At 49.3% G+C, this 15,436-nt stretch overlaps 7 protein-coding genes across 7 annotated transcripts; 4 read left to right on the top strand and 3 right to left on the bottom strand.

Moving 5' to 3' along the window:
- Positions 1 to 1,412: 1,412 nt before the first annotated feature.
- On the top strand, positions 1,413 to 3,444 carry N7508_001928 (fungal specific transcription factor domain-containing protein; the record flags this gene model as incomplete). The annotated part of the gene is made up of 5 exons (XM_058459994.1): positions 1,413 to 1,779; positions 1,834 to 2,219; positions 2,288 to 2,419; positions 2,489 to 2,598; positions 2,655 to 3,444. 5 exons carry the CDS (start codon positions 1,413 to 1,415, stop codon positions 3,442 to 3,444), a joined length of 1,785 nt encoding a protein of 594 aa, XP_058323526.1.
- Positions 3,445 to 3,652: 208 nt separating this feature from the next.
- On the bottom strand, positions 3,653 to 4,714 carry N7508_001927 (alpha/beta hydrolase; the record flags this gene model as incomplete). Its single annotated transcript, XM_058459993.1, has 2 exons — positions 3,653 to 4,473; positions 4,528 to 4,714. The coding sequence occupies 2 exons, from the start codon at positions 4,712 to 4,714 to the stop codon at positions 3,653 to 3,655; spliced, it is 1,008 nt and encodes a 335-aa protein (XP_058323525.1).
- A 431-nt stretch (positions 4,715 to 5,145) lies between these two features.
- On the top strand, positions 5,146 to 6,311 carry N7508_001926 (zinc-dependent alcohol dehydrogenase; the record flags this gene model as incomplete). The annotated part of the gene is made up of 3 exons (XM_058459992.1): positions 5,146 to 5,288; positions 5,339 to 6,075; positions 6,127 to 6,311. The coding sequence occupies 3 exons, from the start codon at positions 5,146 to 5,148 to the stop codon at positions 6,309 to 6,311; spliced, it is 1,065 nt and encodes a 354-aa protein (XP_058323524.1).
- A 793-nt stretch (positions 6,312 to 7,104) lies between these two features.
- Positions 7,105 to 8,202, top strand: N7508_001925 (uncharacterized protein; the record flags this gene model as incomplete). The annotated part of the gene is made up of 2 exons (XM_058459991.1): positions 7,105 to 7,229; positions 7,872 to 8,202. Coding segments are annotated over 2 exons (456 nt in total), but the record flags the coding sequence as incomplete, so codon positions are not given.
- Positions 8,171 to 9,067, top strand: N7508_001924 (uncharacterized protein; the record flags this gene model as incomplete). Its single annotated transcript, XM_058459990.1, has 4 exons — positions 8,171 to 8,191; positions 8,249 to 8,735; positions 8,815 to 8,946; positions 9,018 to 9,067. The coding sequence occupies 4 exons, from the start codon at positions 8,171 to 8,173 to the stop codon at positions 9,065 to 9,067; spliced, it is 690 nt and encodes a 229-aa protein (XP_058323522.1).
- Positions 9,068 to 9,816: 749 nt separating this feature from the next.
- N7508_001923 (uncharacterized protein) lies at positions 9,817 to 10,515 on the bottom strand (the record flags this gene model as incomplete). Its single annotated transcript, XM_058459989.1, has 1 exon — positions 9,817 to 10,515. One exon carries the CDS (start codon positions 10,513 to 10,515, stop codon positions 9,817 to 9,819), a length of 699 nt encoding a protein of 232 aa, XP_058323521.1.
- An 811-nt stretch (positions 10,516 to 11,326) lies between these two features.
- Positions 11,327 to 12,704, bottom strand: N7508_001922 (S-adenosyl-L-methionine-dependent methyltransferase; the record flags this gene model as incomplete). The annotated part of the gene is made up of 3 exons (XM_058459988.1): positions 11,327 to 12,276; positions 12,348 to 12,477; positions 12,537 to 12,704. The coding sequence occupies 3 exons, from the start codon at positions 12,702 to 12,704 to the stop codon at positions 11,327 to 11,329; spliced, it is 1,248 nt and encodes a 415-aa protein (XP_058323520.1).
- Positions 12,705 to 15,436: the final 2,732 nt, after the last annotated feature.

Genomic DNA, 15,436 nt, shown 5'->3' with positions numbered 1-15,436 from the left:
TGGTGCTCCAGACACTGGCAATGATCCGTCCCAGATAGTTGTGCCTTCAGTTGCTGGCGGTCCAACGATGATCTACCGGTCCTTTTATGTCTAGTCATATTCAGTGAGACAAATCTGGGGCTGGGCTAAGTGGGTCGGGGAATGATCGGGCTGCCGACGCTCTAGGCTGTTGCCCGTGGGGAAATGGCCAAAGTCCATGTTAAGGTTTGGGAAGACCGAATTATCTCTACCCCCACGGAGATTCCCCACGATACGAGGTCAAATACGGGGGTCATATGTTCCCAGATGTGCCGATTCCAAATGAACGTTCCCGAGTGTTGATACTGAGCACACAGATTGACGTTGGGACGACTTTGATGCAACTTGTCGTAAAAGTCATTTGCTGTTCTTGTTCTTCGATGTTCGGTCTTTTGTATCGACGAGCATATCTGCGCCATTCGTGACCGCGTAAGCACTATCGATTGAGGATGAAACTTGGCCACTCCTTGGTGGGCATTGGATCATAACTGCTATTTTCCGTCTTGCTTGGTTAGCCACATGGTCCATCAAATTATGCGGTGTCCACATTCTCGAGTCCACGACTTCCAGGATGCCCTTGTTCCTGAAGAGTGGGTTCCCAAATCTCCCTGGGGAGCGTACCGGAAGACCTGGGGAACCACGCCTCTTCTGGGAAATGGCTCTCGGCATTTCTTCTTGGGAATGGAAGTTTAATCATCGACATAATGACTCTCATTCCGGCTGAGGGACGATTTCAGCCGAGATCGGATTCACGAATCGGCTTGCCGGCCCAGCACAAGGTGGAGACAGCACCGGGAACGCCGTGGGGCTCCACGGAACTTACCCGAAAGTGAGACGTAGACCGCCCGCCCCATCAGAACTCCTATACGTGATTGCGGGGATGCGGGTTTGCGGGTTTGCAACCTGGCTGCCCAAACGCGGCAACAAGTGGTCCAAAATCCTCCTCTTTAATTCTCCCTCTCTTCACACTTGTACTGATGAAGCCTTTCGAATGCACCGAGTGTCACCGCACCTTCACCCGTGCTGAGCACTTGGAGCGGCACTCCGTGTCACGTGAGAACCTCCCCCTGTGTTTCGACTCGGTGGGCGCCTACTGATGATCAGCTTACAGATACTGGAGCACGGCCCCATCGATGCTTGTGCGGAAGATCATTCGTGAGGATGTTGGTCTCCACTTCCACGGCGGGTCACGATGAAAGAACTAACGGGGAATTCTTAGTGATGCTTTCTCGCGTCACCTAAGGGGTTGCAGATCCGGTGAGAGGAAAACTCACAATTCAACGGCCGAGAGGCTCGTCTCGGATCTGCGGTCGAGACGGGCATGTGATCGGTGTGCACGCTTGAAATCCAAGTGCGACTCGGGCGTCCCTTGCCGTCGCTGTGTCTCACAAAGCATGACCTGCTCATACAATCGCGGCTTGAATCAACGGCGTGGGTCTCCGCTCGTGGCTGATCTGAACGTATCACGAGTCTCTGATAGTGATGACGGTAGCTTTTCTCCACGCGCTTTGAGTAGCTCCTCTTCTGCAGCACAGCAGGCTGCTGTGGGCAGCGATATGCCAGCACCGAGGGCGCACAGTCACTCGCCAGTAGACTGGGTTAATTGTGTTGACGATGCTTCGGACTTCAGCATGAATCTGGTGCGCTTCGATCAGGAGATTGATGCATTCACCGATTACCCGTGGAGCTTCAACATGTCCACTCTACCACTTTTACCTCCCTTTGGTCTTGAGGGCGCACCGGACTTCATGTTGGAAAATTGTAAGCCGCATAGGAACCCAGCCGGATGAGTGCATTCATTGATCTGTATTCTAGTCAATTCCCAGAGCATTGAAAGCGTCACCCAACGGCTCGGTCAGCCAACCCTCACTTCTTTATCCTTGGAGCAGCTGGACCCGCTGTTCGCAAAATGTGCGGCAATCAAGGCCTTACTACGAGAGCCAGGGCTGGCGGTACCCGAGGGCATCCTGACGAATTCAATCAATCGCGATAATTTACTACTGGCTCTACAGCTCTTCAGCCAGAACTTCCAGCGGCATATCCCGTTTCTCCATACTCCCACTTTTGACTTGGCGGCAGCAAACCCGCTTCTCGTTCTAGCCATGTTCGTCGTCGGGGTCTGCTATACCGACATCATTCGCCCCCCCAATTACATATTCCCAATGGCTATACAAGTATTCGTTCATATCGAGAGGCAGCAGGTAAGTTGGAGATGAGCCAGCATTGTCCAATCACGTTGCTGCTGTACAAAATGGCTCACGGTATTCAGCATGAGATTGACATGACCGAGCCTGCTTTGTCTTCAATCCAAGCAGGTATCGCCGCTTGTGCGGTCCTTGGGAGCTCCCAAGACGAGACTGCCCACAAAGTTATACCGTTATACTTTGCACGAATCGTCTCTGTAAGTATACCGTCCATGGCAATCGGCCCCTCGCCAACGTGTTGACTAAATGACCTTACCATCTGGCAGATGGCCAGAAGAGCCGGTATTCTCGATACGAGTCCTGTCGTTGACTACAGAACGCTGACCGAGGAGACGTTCGACTGGCATTCGTGGGTCGAGCGCGAAACTCGCACTAGGTTCGCTGAATGCAGATCGCGGATAGACTATGAATGCTAACATTCTCACCCGACAGAATTGCCAATACCTTGTTTTGCCAAGATATGGCCAGCTGCATTTTCATGAGCAAGGCACCAGCTTTCGCACCTTTTGATTTACACGTTGAACTTCCAAGTTACGAGATCTGCTGGAACGCTCGATCTGCTCGTGCATGTCTGCAGAATTTGCAATCTATACCTCCGCAGCGCAAGCTCTCGTCGACTCTTTCTCAACTCCGGATACCATCACCTTCGTCTCAGAAAGAACCACCTCTTGAAGTGTCCGCTTTTGGGATGTTCACACTGGTAAAGGCACTGCATTGTCTGGTCTGGCAGGCAACCCACCATGACCTGGATCGCCAATTGGACGTCGGTCACCACAATTCCGACGCGCCTCCGGTTTTGAATAACCTGGACCAACAACTTGCCAGCGACTTTTCAGGGCCCAACGTTGTTAAACTGACAGCGCAGGTCGTCCACCGCGGAGGGGCGAGCACTTTTAGTAGCATTAATGATATGCTTGACAAATGGCTCACCACCTGGGAGCAACGGACCTGGCACGACATGGGGTTGGAGAATATTTCTTTTTCGCTTGATCCACTGCCCTTCTGGCGGCTTGCCAAATTATTTTTACTTCTTCACTGTGGCAGGGAACATTTCGCTATCGACAGCGAGTTCTCATCTTTAAACACCACAGGAGGAACAATACAAGACAGCCATGCCTCCCAGGCCAAGGTATTTCTTTGGCTTGCTAGGCTACGACAGAAAAGGTCGGCCGAGCGAGTCCAAAAGGTGGACTCGTTGGCGAGTTTGATGGCACCGATCTAGCAAGGTTTCGAAGCCTAGGTACCGTCAGCGGTCTATGTAAAATTAATCTAACGGCCCATTTTACAATATCCCCCAGCCTAAGCGACGAGACCGGGTTTTCTACGGCATAGTCTACACCTACCACGAGAATTGGCAAGACTTATGTCATATGCACGCTTTCTAGGCTTGACGATATGCATTTGCGAGCTCTCACATAGCTTGAGCTAGACTACATGTTCTCCAGTACGTCGTCGAGGAATTTCAGAGCCCCCTCATACGCCTCGAGCGAGCCTTGCCAAGGTCTTGGAGGGCCTCCGGAGCCAAAATCGAGGAGTCCGTGAGGCCCGTCCTTCACGAGCAATAGCTCTGTCTTGACCCCAAGCCCCTTGAGTTGACTGAAGTGATGTATACTCTCCTCTGGGAGAACAACATCATCGGCAGTCCCGTGAACAAAAACGGAAGGAGGATAGTCGTCGGTCACGAACATCTGTAAGAACGCCGGCTTGGTATCCTCTGGGATTGCCATCGCTCGTTTGGAGTCCTCAGCCTTGTTTAGCTGAGCGCTCAGGCCAGGTCGGCCCAGGCAGTTTTCAAGGAATGCCCCGTCTAGCTCCCATTGAACCGCAAGTGCAAACCGGCTAGTGAACCAATTTCCATGTGCAGTGTCATCACTGACAACGCTCTTGTCCGCGAGGATTTCGGGGACCCGAGTGAGATCCACAGAAGTGGCAATAGATGTCGGGGGCCGACGTGTCGTCAAGTACTTGAGAAGCCAGTCACCGCCAGTACCAAAAACCGTCAAGAGGGCTGCTGGCTTGGGTTCGGTATAGATACATGCTGCGCGAGCGGAGAAAGCACCTGCCGAAAACCCCGTCACGGCGATACGAGACGTGTCGATTGAGACTGATTCAGGCATTGCCTTTGCAAAGTCGTCACTGGCAAGGAACTTGAACAGAGCTTTTGCGTCTTCAATCTGGTCGAAAGCGGTGCATGGATGACAAAGCCGATAATCCGCCGCGATGAAGATGTAGTTTTTCATCTGGCAGTGGTCTCCAATCCTGTAAGTTCAACTGGATTTCTCGAGGAGAGCGATTGCCGACTTACCATATATCCAGCGCGGAAACTGGAAATCTCGTCGGGATCCAGCAGTCATTCCACCCCCATGATAGTATATCACCGCGGGTAGGGTACCAGTTGCATTGGGAGGCAGGTAGTAATCAAGCTGGATATTATGGTTGTCGACGACGCTGTAGACTAACGTCTGGCCGCCGTCTGGAATTAATGGATGCATGTTGAAACTGTAGAGTGGGCACGCTATACGTTTATCGATCGATCGTTTGGGGGAGGGGGGGGGGGGAACTCGCGGGTTGGAAGAGGAACTGTTTTGCAGGTTCTGCGGTGAAAAGACCTGGTACAGGGTATACTTTTATCATCCGTTGGTGCTCCCCCACTCTCTAGAGTCGGTCGCGGTATATATTCTAACTGTCCAATCTTTTATTGTGTCAACAATAAATGGGTCCTTCTCCGGTGAGTGAGGGGGCCGCGTCTGTGAAGACCGACTATGCCGTGGGGCACCACGGACAGCTCGTGCACCCAACGGACAGGCATTTTGCCGTTAATAATAAACGTATAAATATCAATACGCGATAATAACGGAATGATGTAGTTGATACGACAGCTGAGATCTCCCGTTCGCCGCGCCTGGGAGTATATCTGCGCAACATGGCGCAAATCCCAATGACGCAGAAAGCAGCATTGATCCAGGACCCCGGTCCCAATGGGCACATCATTCTCCAGGATTCGGTTCCGGTGGAACGACCTGGCGAAAATGAAGTTCTCGTAAAATTGGAATGCTCCGGAATTTGGTAAGGTCATACTCTTCCCTTTGAAGCTGCATCGTGGTAACAGCCAGAAGCCATTCCGACCTCCGTGGCCTGATGGGCTGGGGCGCGAATTCGGCCATCCCGGGTCATGAAGGTGTAGGTCGGGTTGTCGCACTCGGTCCGTCCGCACCATCAACCCTTCTGGGCCAACGTGTCGGGGTAAGGTGGCTCAACAGCGCATGTGGCGTCTGCTCCGTGTGTTCCTCAACGCCATCATTCCCAAACAACTGCCCTCGACAGCGAAACACGGGCCGAAATGTCCCTGGTACACTGGAGCAGTATGTTGTCGCAGATGCGCGCTACGTGTCGCACATACCGGACAGCCTGCTCAGCGAGGTCGCCGCTCCACTGTTGTGCGCGGGGCTCAGTATGGCGGGAGCCATCTCGCGGCTCGAGCCAGAACTTCGAAGAGGCGACTGGGTTGTCCTACCGGGAGCAGGAGGCGGGCTTGGCCACCTGGGTTTGCAGATCGCCGCCCGGACGAAGGGGTACAGGGTCATTGCGGTCGATACTGGTGAGGCGAAGCGGAAGTTATGCATGAGCCTTGGCGCAACGGCATTTGTGGACTTTCTGAAGGAAGATGTAGAGATGAATGTGAAAGAGCTGACAGGAGGAGAATGCGCACATGGAATTGTGGTGGTGCCGGGAGGGCAGAAGGCTTATACGTTGGCGCCCAAGCTAATCCGCAGTCGCGGGGTGATCGTATGCGTGGGTCTGCCTCGTGAGGATTTCCACATCCCCATCTCGCCAATTGAGTGCTGTGATCGAGGTATGTGCCGCTGCTGAAATCTAGCCGGATCAATACTGATTGGCGGTATAGGTCTGGTGATTAAAGGGTCGGCGACTGGAAACGAGGAACAATTGCAGGAGTTATTTCAATTGGCGCTGTCGAAAACGGTGCTGCCACGGATCGAGCTCGTCGACTTTAGTCAAACTGGTGAGATATTAGAGAAGCTGAAGAAAGATGAGATCTCCGGGCGAGTAGTAACCATGATCCCTCCCTGAAAGATCAAGAAACTCCAAGAACCAAACCCCTATCAGACGGTTCATCGATTCAAATATTTCATGAAGCTCACGTTAGCTCACTATGTCTTTCCCCCTTATATTCTCCTCTACATTGCGGTACTAATTCTCGGATTACTCCTCATTCTCCTTATGCCGATATTTAGTTCGGAATCCCGGCCTTTTCCATTTCTTTCGCTTTTCACCCCGATTGCTATCATCGCAAACTCTTTCTTGGCAAAAACGTTTTCTTGAAATCTCTAGCCAACCAGAGGTCCTAAGGCCTCGGGAATCAGTTCATCGTAGTCGTAACTTCAAGTGCTACAGTCTGATACCCTTCTGATAGGGGAGATGGCAGCGATAGTTGCGACTGGTGCGAACGCACAGAGACTGCCTGTCACGGACTCCATGGGGGACATATATCACATCGGTATCAACTCCTGTGGACTACTCCGCGTCTTGTCAGCGTATCCCTGTAGAGTCGTCAGCGCCGATTCACAGCCTCTTTTGATCATGTTAAATAAGTCGTTCTTGGTGAACCTGAGAGTTCCCCAAGAATCAATCTCTGTACATCTTGCAATACCACTTTTTCTGAGACATCTTTGATCTTACCTAGTTGACAGGCTCTATCCTGTAAAAACTAGACCTCTTTCTTACATATACCTAGACAAATGTCTCTTAGGGTACTCCCACTCTCCGAATCAAGATCCACCTCTTCAATCCAGACAACAATATGCAAAGCGAACGGCGGTTCCTAGTCGCCAATCCAAAATAAATAAACATTCGAGTGCTAGGAAGAGATATTCAAAAAAATAGTGCCGCCCGGTCCAATCAAGGGCCCTATCGTAGTAGTAGCGTTTCGTTTACTACTATTCGTGCTCAATTCTCGGCCCTTCCCGTCGAAGACCGGCTAGAGTTCCTGTACTAGTTGTTTAAGGGCGCTTTATCTTGTTGCATTTCTACGCCTTTGAGCATAGATGCCACTATATCAAGATGCACCGCAAATCAAGATTCAGACATCATATACGACAAGACCTTGACATTTCCCATGGGACTAACGAAAATCTAGTTCCGTGGACCCACTCCCATGGGACTAAAAAAAAATTGGTCCCGCCATGGGAATTCCCGTGGGACTCCCATGGGATTAAAAAAATTTCCCATCTATACATTATTTTCATAATGGACAAATCGCTGAGCTATCATAATAAAATACGGTAATTTAAAGGTGTTTTAGCGAGTATTAAGACTAACAAACATTTATTACTTTTGATATATTCCGACCATAGTTTTGTGATTATTTAGTATATCTTTAATTTAGAAAGAGCTATTATAAATAAAATACCGTTCGGAATCGCCAAATGAATTATTTATATAAGGCACGAGATAACTAATGTTTGCATTGTTTATAGTCCTATAGGAATTCCCATAACTCCTATAGGAGTTCCCACGGGGGCCTAGTCCCGCCATGGGAATTTCCCATGGGAAATAACAAGGTATAGACGACTGTGACTAGCCAAGCCCAATTACCGAACTAGTTGATACGCAATATACCCCTTATACGAGAAAAGGTTTATTATTTTCCGTGGAAGAAATAGCTTTATTGGTGAAGCTTAGGGAAAAACAGAATCTTACTTGGCCGGAGGTGACGAGACAATTTGCACAGAAATTTGCCGGGAGGAGTAAAGGGTCTATACAGGTGTACTGGAGCACGACGCTCAAGAAACAGCGGCAAGCTTTGGCGGATGCCACGTTTAGTCCTTCTAGAGGCTATCTTAATCATACCACCGACATGTCAGGCAATTCCACAGTACAGAATCCAACAAGTATCACCTCCGCTGCTCCTGCGCCCACCAACGCCCTGAATGGATCTACCACAGATTGTGGTCTGTGGTATATAGTAAATATTAGACCCACAGCAATATTTTTAACATGATACATAGGTCGGAAAAGGGGATAATTGCAGTCTAGTCACTGTCGCCAATGCTATCTCCCTCGTGGACTTCTACTTCCTCGACCCAGAGATTGACGCCAATTGCACCAACCTCGAGCTCGGGGAGGCTTACTGCATCGCCGCAGTTGGATACATTAGCACCTACTCTGGCTACCCAGTCACAATGCCCCTGTTCACTGTGACAACAGCCAGCTTTCCCGCCGTCGATACATCAATTCCCACGGCGACCAGTGATCCGGGGTTCGTCTACACGCCAACATATCTCCCTTCGGCCCCGGACACGCTTACTAACTGCCAACGATACGCCAACTATGACAACACCACATATAACCTCAACTCTTGCAAGTGGGTTGCGTGGCTGAATGAAGTCACAACGGCCGATTTCCTCGACTGGAACCCTAGTCTCAACACTAATCTGAGCTTATGCGCCATGCAGCCAGGGTACAGTTATTGTGCTATTCTCAATAGTTCTTACAGTAAGTGATCTTGTTGTGCCTTTTGTCATTTCTCTCCGGATCTTTCTCTAATGCCACGTCTTTTCTTTTGCGAAAATAGCAACTGGCAGTGACGACACCAGCAGCAGTGACAGCGGACTCGGCTCTCTCTGCTTGTCCCTCAATGCCACCGAGTCTACCACTGTCTCAAACTGCAACTGCTTCACCGGTGTTAATGGCTACGATAACGGAGGTATGGATGGCAACGAACAAAAGGAGTGAAGGAATAGGGCACTCGCATATCATGATACTGATTTTGCCTAGAATACCAATGTGCTGATATTGAGGAAGACTTCGATATCACGGAAGTCTAACTCCTTACGTGGAACCCTTGGCTCGGCACAGACTGTGACACAAATCTATACGCTAATCTTAACGATACCAATATTCGTGCCGTCTGCATTGGGGTGGGTTCGAGCACGTCAACTACTGCCACCATAACCCCTAGTAGTACTACCGCTACTGCTACGTCGGTAGCCCTAACACAAACTAGATACATCTATGGGTGCCAGGATTTCTTCATTATCGAGTCGGGAGATAATTGTTCGACAATAGAGACTGAGTTTGGAGTTACTCTTGCCCAACTCTATGAGTGCAATCCTAGCAGTAAGATCCCATCCATCAAAACCCCCCTAGAGATAAGTCAAGCTAATTCCGAACTATAGTTGGAAAAACATGTACGAACCTTTGGCTCGGATATGCCTACTGCGTCAAGGCTCCCACGGCCACGGCGAGTAGCTCAGCTGGTGCGCCTACATAGACTGGCATCGCGTCCAATTGCAACGAATATTACACGGTCGTTTCCGGGGACTCGTACGCAGCGGTCGAGGGTGCGTTCGAAATAACATTTGCGCAGCTGTACGAGTGGAATCCGGTGATTGGGTCAGATTGTCAGTATTTGGATGTTGGCTATGCTATTTGTGTTAGCGTTTCATAGACCTACACCAAGACCAGAATAGCAGGGAAAGAAAATATTAGTTACAGTAGAGGTAAAGAATGATCAGTAATATACATGATTCTTGTCCAGAAAATACATCGCTCGGGCGTTTGGACCGGTCTCCGCTCAAAAGTGAAAACCAATGGCCGGTGGCCGTCGATACTCAACGCTCCAATCCCCATCATCAGTCATGCGTGAGGAGGCTCCAGTCTGCGCCTCACCATATCGAACCTTCATCCAGCCAACCTCGTCCAACGTACAGCCGTACACTGGCTCGTGTCCATCGTCTGGCCCCCCTCCTGCAGCCAACTCTTCGGGGTCCCACTCTGGGGGCCACCTCCCATTGATCAAAATCACAAATCCAGTAGTATTATACGCTTCTAAGTCCTCGGTCGGTATATCCAGCACAGACTGTAACGCCTCTTCGTCAACCATGATACACAGCCGATATCGGGCCGAGTACGCCCACTCTGCACGTTTGTATGGCACCCCTTGCTCCGTCTCGCAAGCCACCCTCGCCCACTCCTTGAAAGCGTCCCGTATTTGATCAGGCGTGGCCCCGTCAAAGCGGCGCGCGTCTTCCATCACAACAGGCCGAAAGGAATCCAATATATCGAGCCCATCGTCGCTTTCCAGTTCTGTGCGGACACTGCCCATGAACCGATCGAGGAAGTTCGCCCAGTCCACGTCGCTCTTGTAGGTGGTTCGGTACATGGTGATACCCCAGTAATGGAACCCGTCCGTCTCCAAATTTCGCTCAATGAGGTCAGCCATGTTGTCGCACATTCGACGCCATAGGGTTCTCTTGGAGTCTTTGATGACCATGGTTGCTGATGTGGACGAAAATGGTCGAGGTAGTGATTCCCCCCTAACCCGGGGAAATCGTTGAGTCCTTGGCTTAGTGCCCGGATATGGTATTTTCTCTAACCGTGAGGCGAAGACGGCTTGTCTAGTGCAGCACGTAGACAAAGATACAATGCTAAAGAGTGTTCTCGTAGGGGTGCTGAATAGGTATGTTGAGCTTCTAAGGAAAACTCGGGAAGAGAATGAGAATGACATGGAATCATCCGTAGCTTGCCGAGGAAATTAAAGAATTAAGTTCAGATATAGAAACCGGGAAATCGCGATTTACATCCACGCTTGTGCGCTAGCCACTTACGTACTGTGATACTTGGCGCGTTTGATGTCCTGGCCTTGGAGCCTTACTATCTAAGAGCCTTTTTTGATCTGTAAGCAAACATGTGCAACTAAGCGTCAACTGCGCTACAAAGACTGCGACTATGCAAGCATCACGTGTGTATTATGTATACTTTGCCGGGGTATAAAACTTCCTGGTTCCACTAACGCAGTTGAACTCGAAATTTTAAACGCCAGCGAAAATCACCCTCGACATGGAGCACTTTTTAAGTCGCTCTTCCGTCTCTTCTCATGAATAGCCAGCAGGTTCCTGCTCAACATCGCCAAAGTCCTCACGATATTCTAGCAGGGCGTATCAATGTCTAAGATCTTGTCTATTTATACCAGAAAGAGTCGTGAACTTCAGCATGTGGATCATGAGATACCGAGGACTATCATTGATCGATTGAATCTCTCGGGAGCCCGGTACATTCCAAATCAAGTGAACGTTATATCAATTTCACAGTTGACAAGCGACAGCCTCGAACAACGCATTCGATCCGACACCATCATAGTCAGCGCGCCAAATTTTGACCACCCTGAAGCCAGCCCGCTCCAGCAGATCAACCCATTGCTTCTCCGTCCGCTCCAAAGCAGCAAAAATATTCATCATGTTAATATCCAACGACACCGAGAAGCTCGACGCGCCAACCTCAGGCAAGGTATTCTCATTAATCAGCAGCACTGAGTCGTCAGCCATAGCCTCCCGAACACGGGCAAGCGCCAGCAGCGACTGCTTATCCGGCCAGTCATGCAGCACAGTACGCAAATAGTACGCCTTGGCACCCTTCAGCGGCTGCTCAGTGAACATGTCGTACCCGACAACCTCAATGCCATCTTCAATCGACTCCTTGGCGTGTTCGATAACATCCGGTAGGTCTTCGAGAACCAGGCGACCAGGAAGATTGGGGAATTTGCGCTTCAAACCTGCAAGATCGTGTCCCAATCCGCCGCCGATGTCTACTAGCTGGACGCGGTCGTTCGAGGATACACTCAGTCTTCCTTCGACGGGGTAGATGTCAAACCACTGTGCGCCTTCTACCTGACGGTTAATGCGCATTGTTACGTTGAACGCGTGGGCGTCTTCTGGGTTCTGCGTCAGCCAGTCGAAGTAGTGGTCTTTGGTCTTGTATGCAAACTGCCATGGTCCGTTGTAGGTATCCGTTGGGTTTTGGTAGTCTGTGGCCTCCAGGAATTCGTCCAGATTCGCGGAAGCTTTCATGTTGGCGTAGCTGGTCCATGGTAAGCTTATGAGCTTTGCAGATGCGAAAGGAATAGGGTACAAATGCTTAGCCACTTCGGGTAAGGGTGAGCCTGAGGCGAATCCCAAGCCAAGTGGCAATGGCTTCCATGTCTGATGAGCCGTTTCGGCAATGAGATTGTGTACGGTAAGAAGACGCAGAATTCGCACTGGAGATACTGTCAATGCCACTTCATAGAAATGCCGTGGCGAGGGGGTGGAGGGCGCTTGATTGACATACGCAAGAGTGTCTCATCACCCTTGGTCTTCTCGGCTAATTGGCTCAGAGTCTGAGGTGATTCACCCCCAGCCGCTAAGGCGTCAAAGATACCCATGCTGACAGCTACTCGGACACCAACAAGTCCCATGTGCTGTGCGTTAGATCTTGTGTAAGCATATATAGAGCCTGTATGTATCATGATGCACATACTGAGAAGACAAGGTTCTGGACAGAGACAAGCGGAGGCTCCAGAGCGACACGGGCTTTGTCAATCGCCGCTAAAATCTGGAGACGCTTTTCTTCTGAAATCGATTCGGGGGGCGGCAATTGGTCCAGCGCCGCGGTGACGATAGCAACAGGATCATGAGTATAAGTCATAGTGAGTAAAGTTAATATGGTGAAATCTTTTGGTTGATTGTTGATGAACAATGCCTTTGCAACTTATGGGAAACGCCATCGCTTATAAGCTCAGCTTCGCGCACAGACCTCATTTATTTATTGATGTAGAGTCCCCCAGAGCTGAGCAAGTCCTTCGGAAACGTGCCCATTGCTGTATGAGAAAGGATACATGAGCTCTTAACTAGGGCTGAAAGATTTGGGGGCCGGTGGCTTGGGTATAAGCACTAAGACTAAGTTGGACGTTCAGAATTATCCGGTTGACCAATCAAATATGAATGGTGCAAGTGGCACTACGTTGAGCAAGCGGCTTAAAACGGCGTCAAAAGCGGCCGTTTCTGGCCTCCCATTCACCGTATCATCCTTAATTGTAGTATTCTTTTAGGCGTTCTTCTATTCTCTTAAGCGTTCTCTTAGGTATTCTTCTAACAGTTTTTTAAGCGTTTTTTGTAAGCGCTTTTTAAATTCTTTCCTTAGTTCTTCAAGTATTACTTTCAAAGTTATATTAAGCTTATTAGGCAACTGGCTTAACTTCTTATATAAGAATCTCCTTTTATAGCGCGCTGCGCGCGCTCTTTACTACTTTGAGAATATTATAAGCTTCCTTCATTCTGCGGGTATGGTGACTCTCACTCTCTACACCATAGAAGTTGTCCCAACTATCGTGCGAGGCTTTTGCTTCGGGATTATGGGATTCTTCTGGAGTATGTTTAGATTGGTTGCATATATTTTCACAACGCTCACTAGTACTGTGGCCTTTGTGGGGGCCCATTCTGGTTCTATGGTGCTATTTGGTTTGTAATGGCTGGTGCATGGTTCGCATTACCGGTTGAGACGCAGGCGACTGCCGCTGTGAAGATGGGGTTTTAGTGAATTATTGGGATGATCGTTGCGTTCATTACTTGTTTATAGCCCCCATTCTAAGAAAAAGAATTGAGATTTATGCATGAATTCAGATCTTCATCGCCCCTTTACCGGCCGCAACATACACACTTGCACATAATCAGGGAATGGCGAAAACGACTCCAAGCCCCGGAATCCATACTTCTCATACATGGGCTTGCCCTCTGGCGATGAAGACAAATAGACCTCTTCTATTCCGAAGGTGTTTTTCGACGTCCGCAATGATTCAGATGCTCTTTTCAGCCACTATCAGATCGAATTATCTGGCGTGCAAGATCTTCAGCTAATGGAGCTTGCAACGCGCAAGTTTTCAAAGAGATGCGTGAATGGACTAGGTAGGTGCATAGAAAATGATGCTCTCATGTCTGCAAATGAGAGAGCGAGTTGGAAAGCTGCCAAAGAAAAAGGAAGAAGGTTGTTTGCACCTGCATGTGGGGGCTCGTACGAAGTTTTCAACACGCGATCCCTTTCAGATGAAGTTCGACAATATTGTGCGCAGGACGTACAATTCCTACCCAGGTTATGGCAAAAGTATGATCGACGAATGACTCGACAATAGGCAGCGAGAGTAAAGTTGGAAGTGGAGAACCGTTTACGGATTTCCAAATCCGAGACATTCAACGGCAAAGGAAGACATATGGCCTTGGCACCTGCAAACTGGGCTTAGCTTTGTCGGATTCGCGATGGAAACAGCGCCTGGTGTCCGTGGTGAAAAAACTGCGGAATATGAGACAGAAGACGATTATTTATTAGATGCCAATCGAACAATCAACTTTCTTGCTGGATCACCGTGGTATAACTTGCTAATGCCTTGCTGAGTGTTCCACAGTGATATGATACAGTGAAGAGGTTATACATTATATTTCTATGGGCTAGTGTATTATTCGACTAGGGGTTCAAAGGGGATATCAGTGTTTCGACCTAGGAGGCAAATGACGGCTGCGACTGTAGCCTATAGGGTAGACTCATGGATGGGCACACCAGGTAGCATGCGTATAGCACTCTCGTGTAAAATACATCCGGTGACGTTATACTACTGTTTGTGAGATACACCTACCAGTCCAGAAAGCGGTCTCGAAGGCGGGGCCTTCATCGCTTATTTAAGTCTCATGCCTGTCGGGGTTCAATCTCCGGGAATCAAGTCGCACGAGTGTGAAGGTAAACCTGAATTCGATTATTACTGTAACGGCCTCTCGAACTAACCATCATCCATTCGACAACTCGTTCTCTTACGTTTTAACGTATATATAGTTTGTTGATATTTTGAAAGAACCGTCTTCTGTTAGTATGGCGTACAATAGCCCGGCGTCCTAACTATGCGTATTGGGCCTAGCGTGTTCGGAGTAAGTATTCGTTCCAGAAACATGTTCCTTGTGTAATGCATGGAAGCCAACGTCGAATGTAGCTATATACATATACGGCCGAACACAAGCTAACCAATCCCAGTTCATACCACGCAAAATAGTCCAAGATTCAGAATACTTGCCCGTTTCAGATCAAGAATTGATGTGTTCTTCCATGAAATCACGTTCGAAATCCAGAAGTTGGGCTGTTCGAGGGCAGAAGCAGTGGCGCGTATCAACGACTCTTGGGGCAATATTAAACATCACAAAGATGATATCATTTATCATGAGACGCCCGAATACTGGGCCTGCCGTCTTTACTATGGGGAAGTGCTGTCATGGGAGGAGGGCGCAGACCGGTCGAATTGGGAGGTGGTAGATGTACCATCGCCAGGGTCTACTGCGTGGACGTTGAAGGAATAAAGATGTGTATAAATCCTGCATCTATATAATTATACTCTACTAATC

Source organism: Penicillium antarcticum (assembly GCF_028974205.1).
Source record: "Penicillium antarcticum strain IBT 31339 chromosome Unknown utg000002l_segment0_segment0, whole genome shotgun sequence".
NCBI classification, from domain to species: domain Eukaryota; kingdom Fungi; phylum Ascomycota; class Eurotiomycetes; order Eurotiales; family Aspergillaceae; genus Penicillium; species Penicillium antarcticum.
This window is presented reverse-complemented; position numbering and strand designations above follow the sequence as displayed.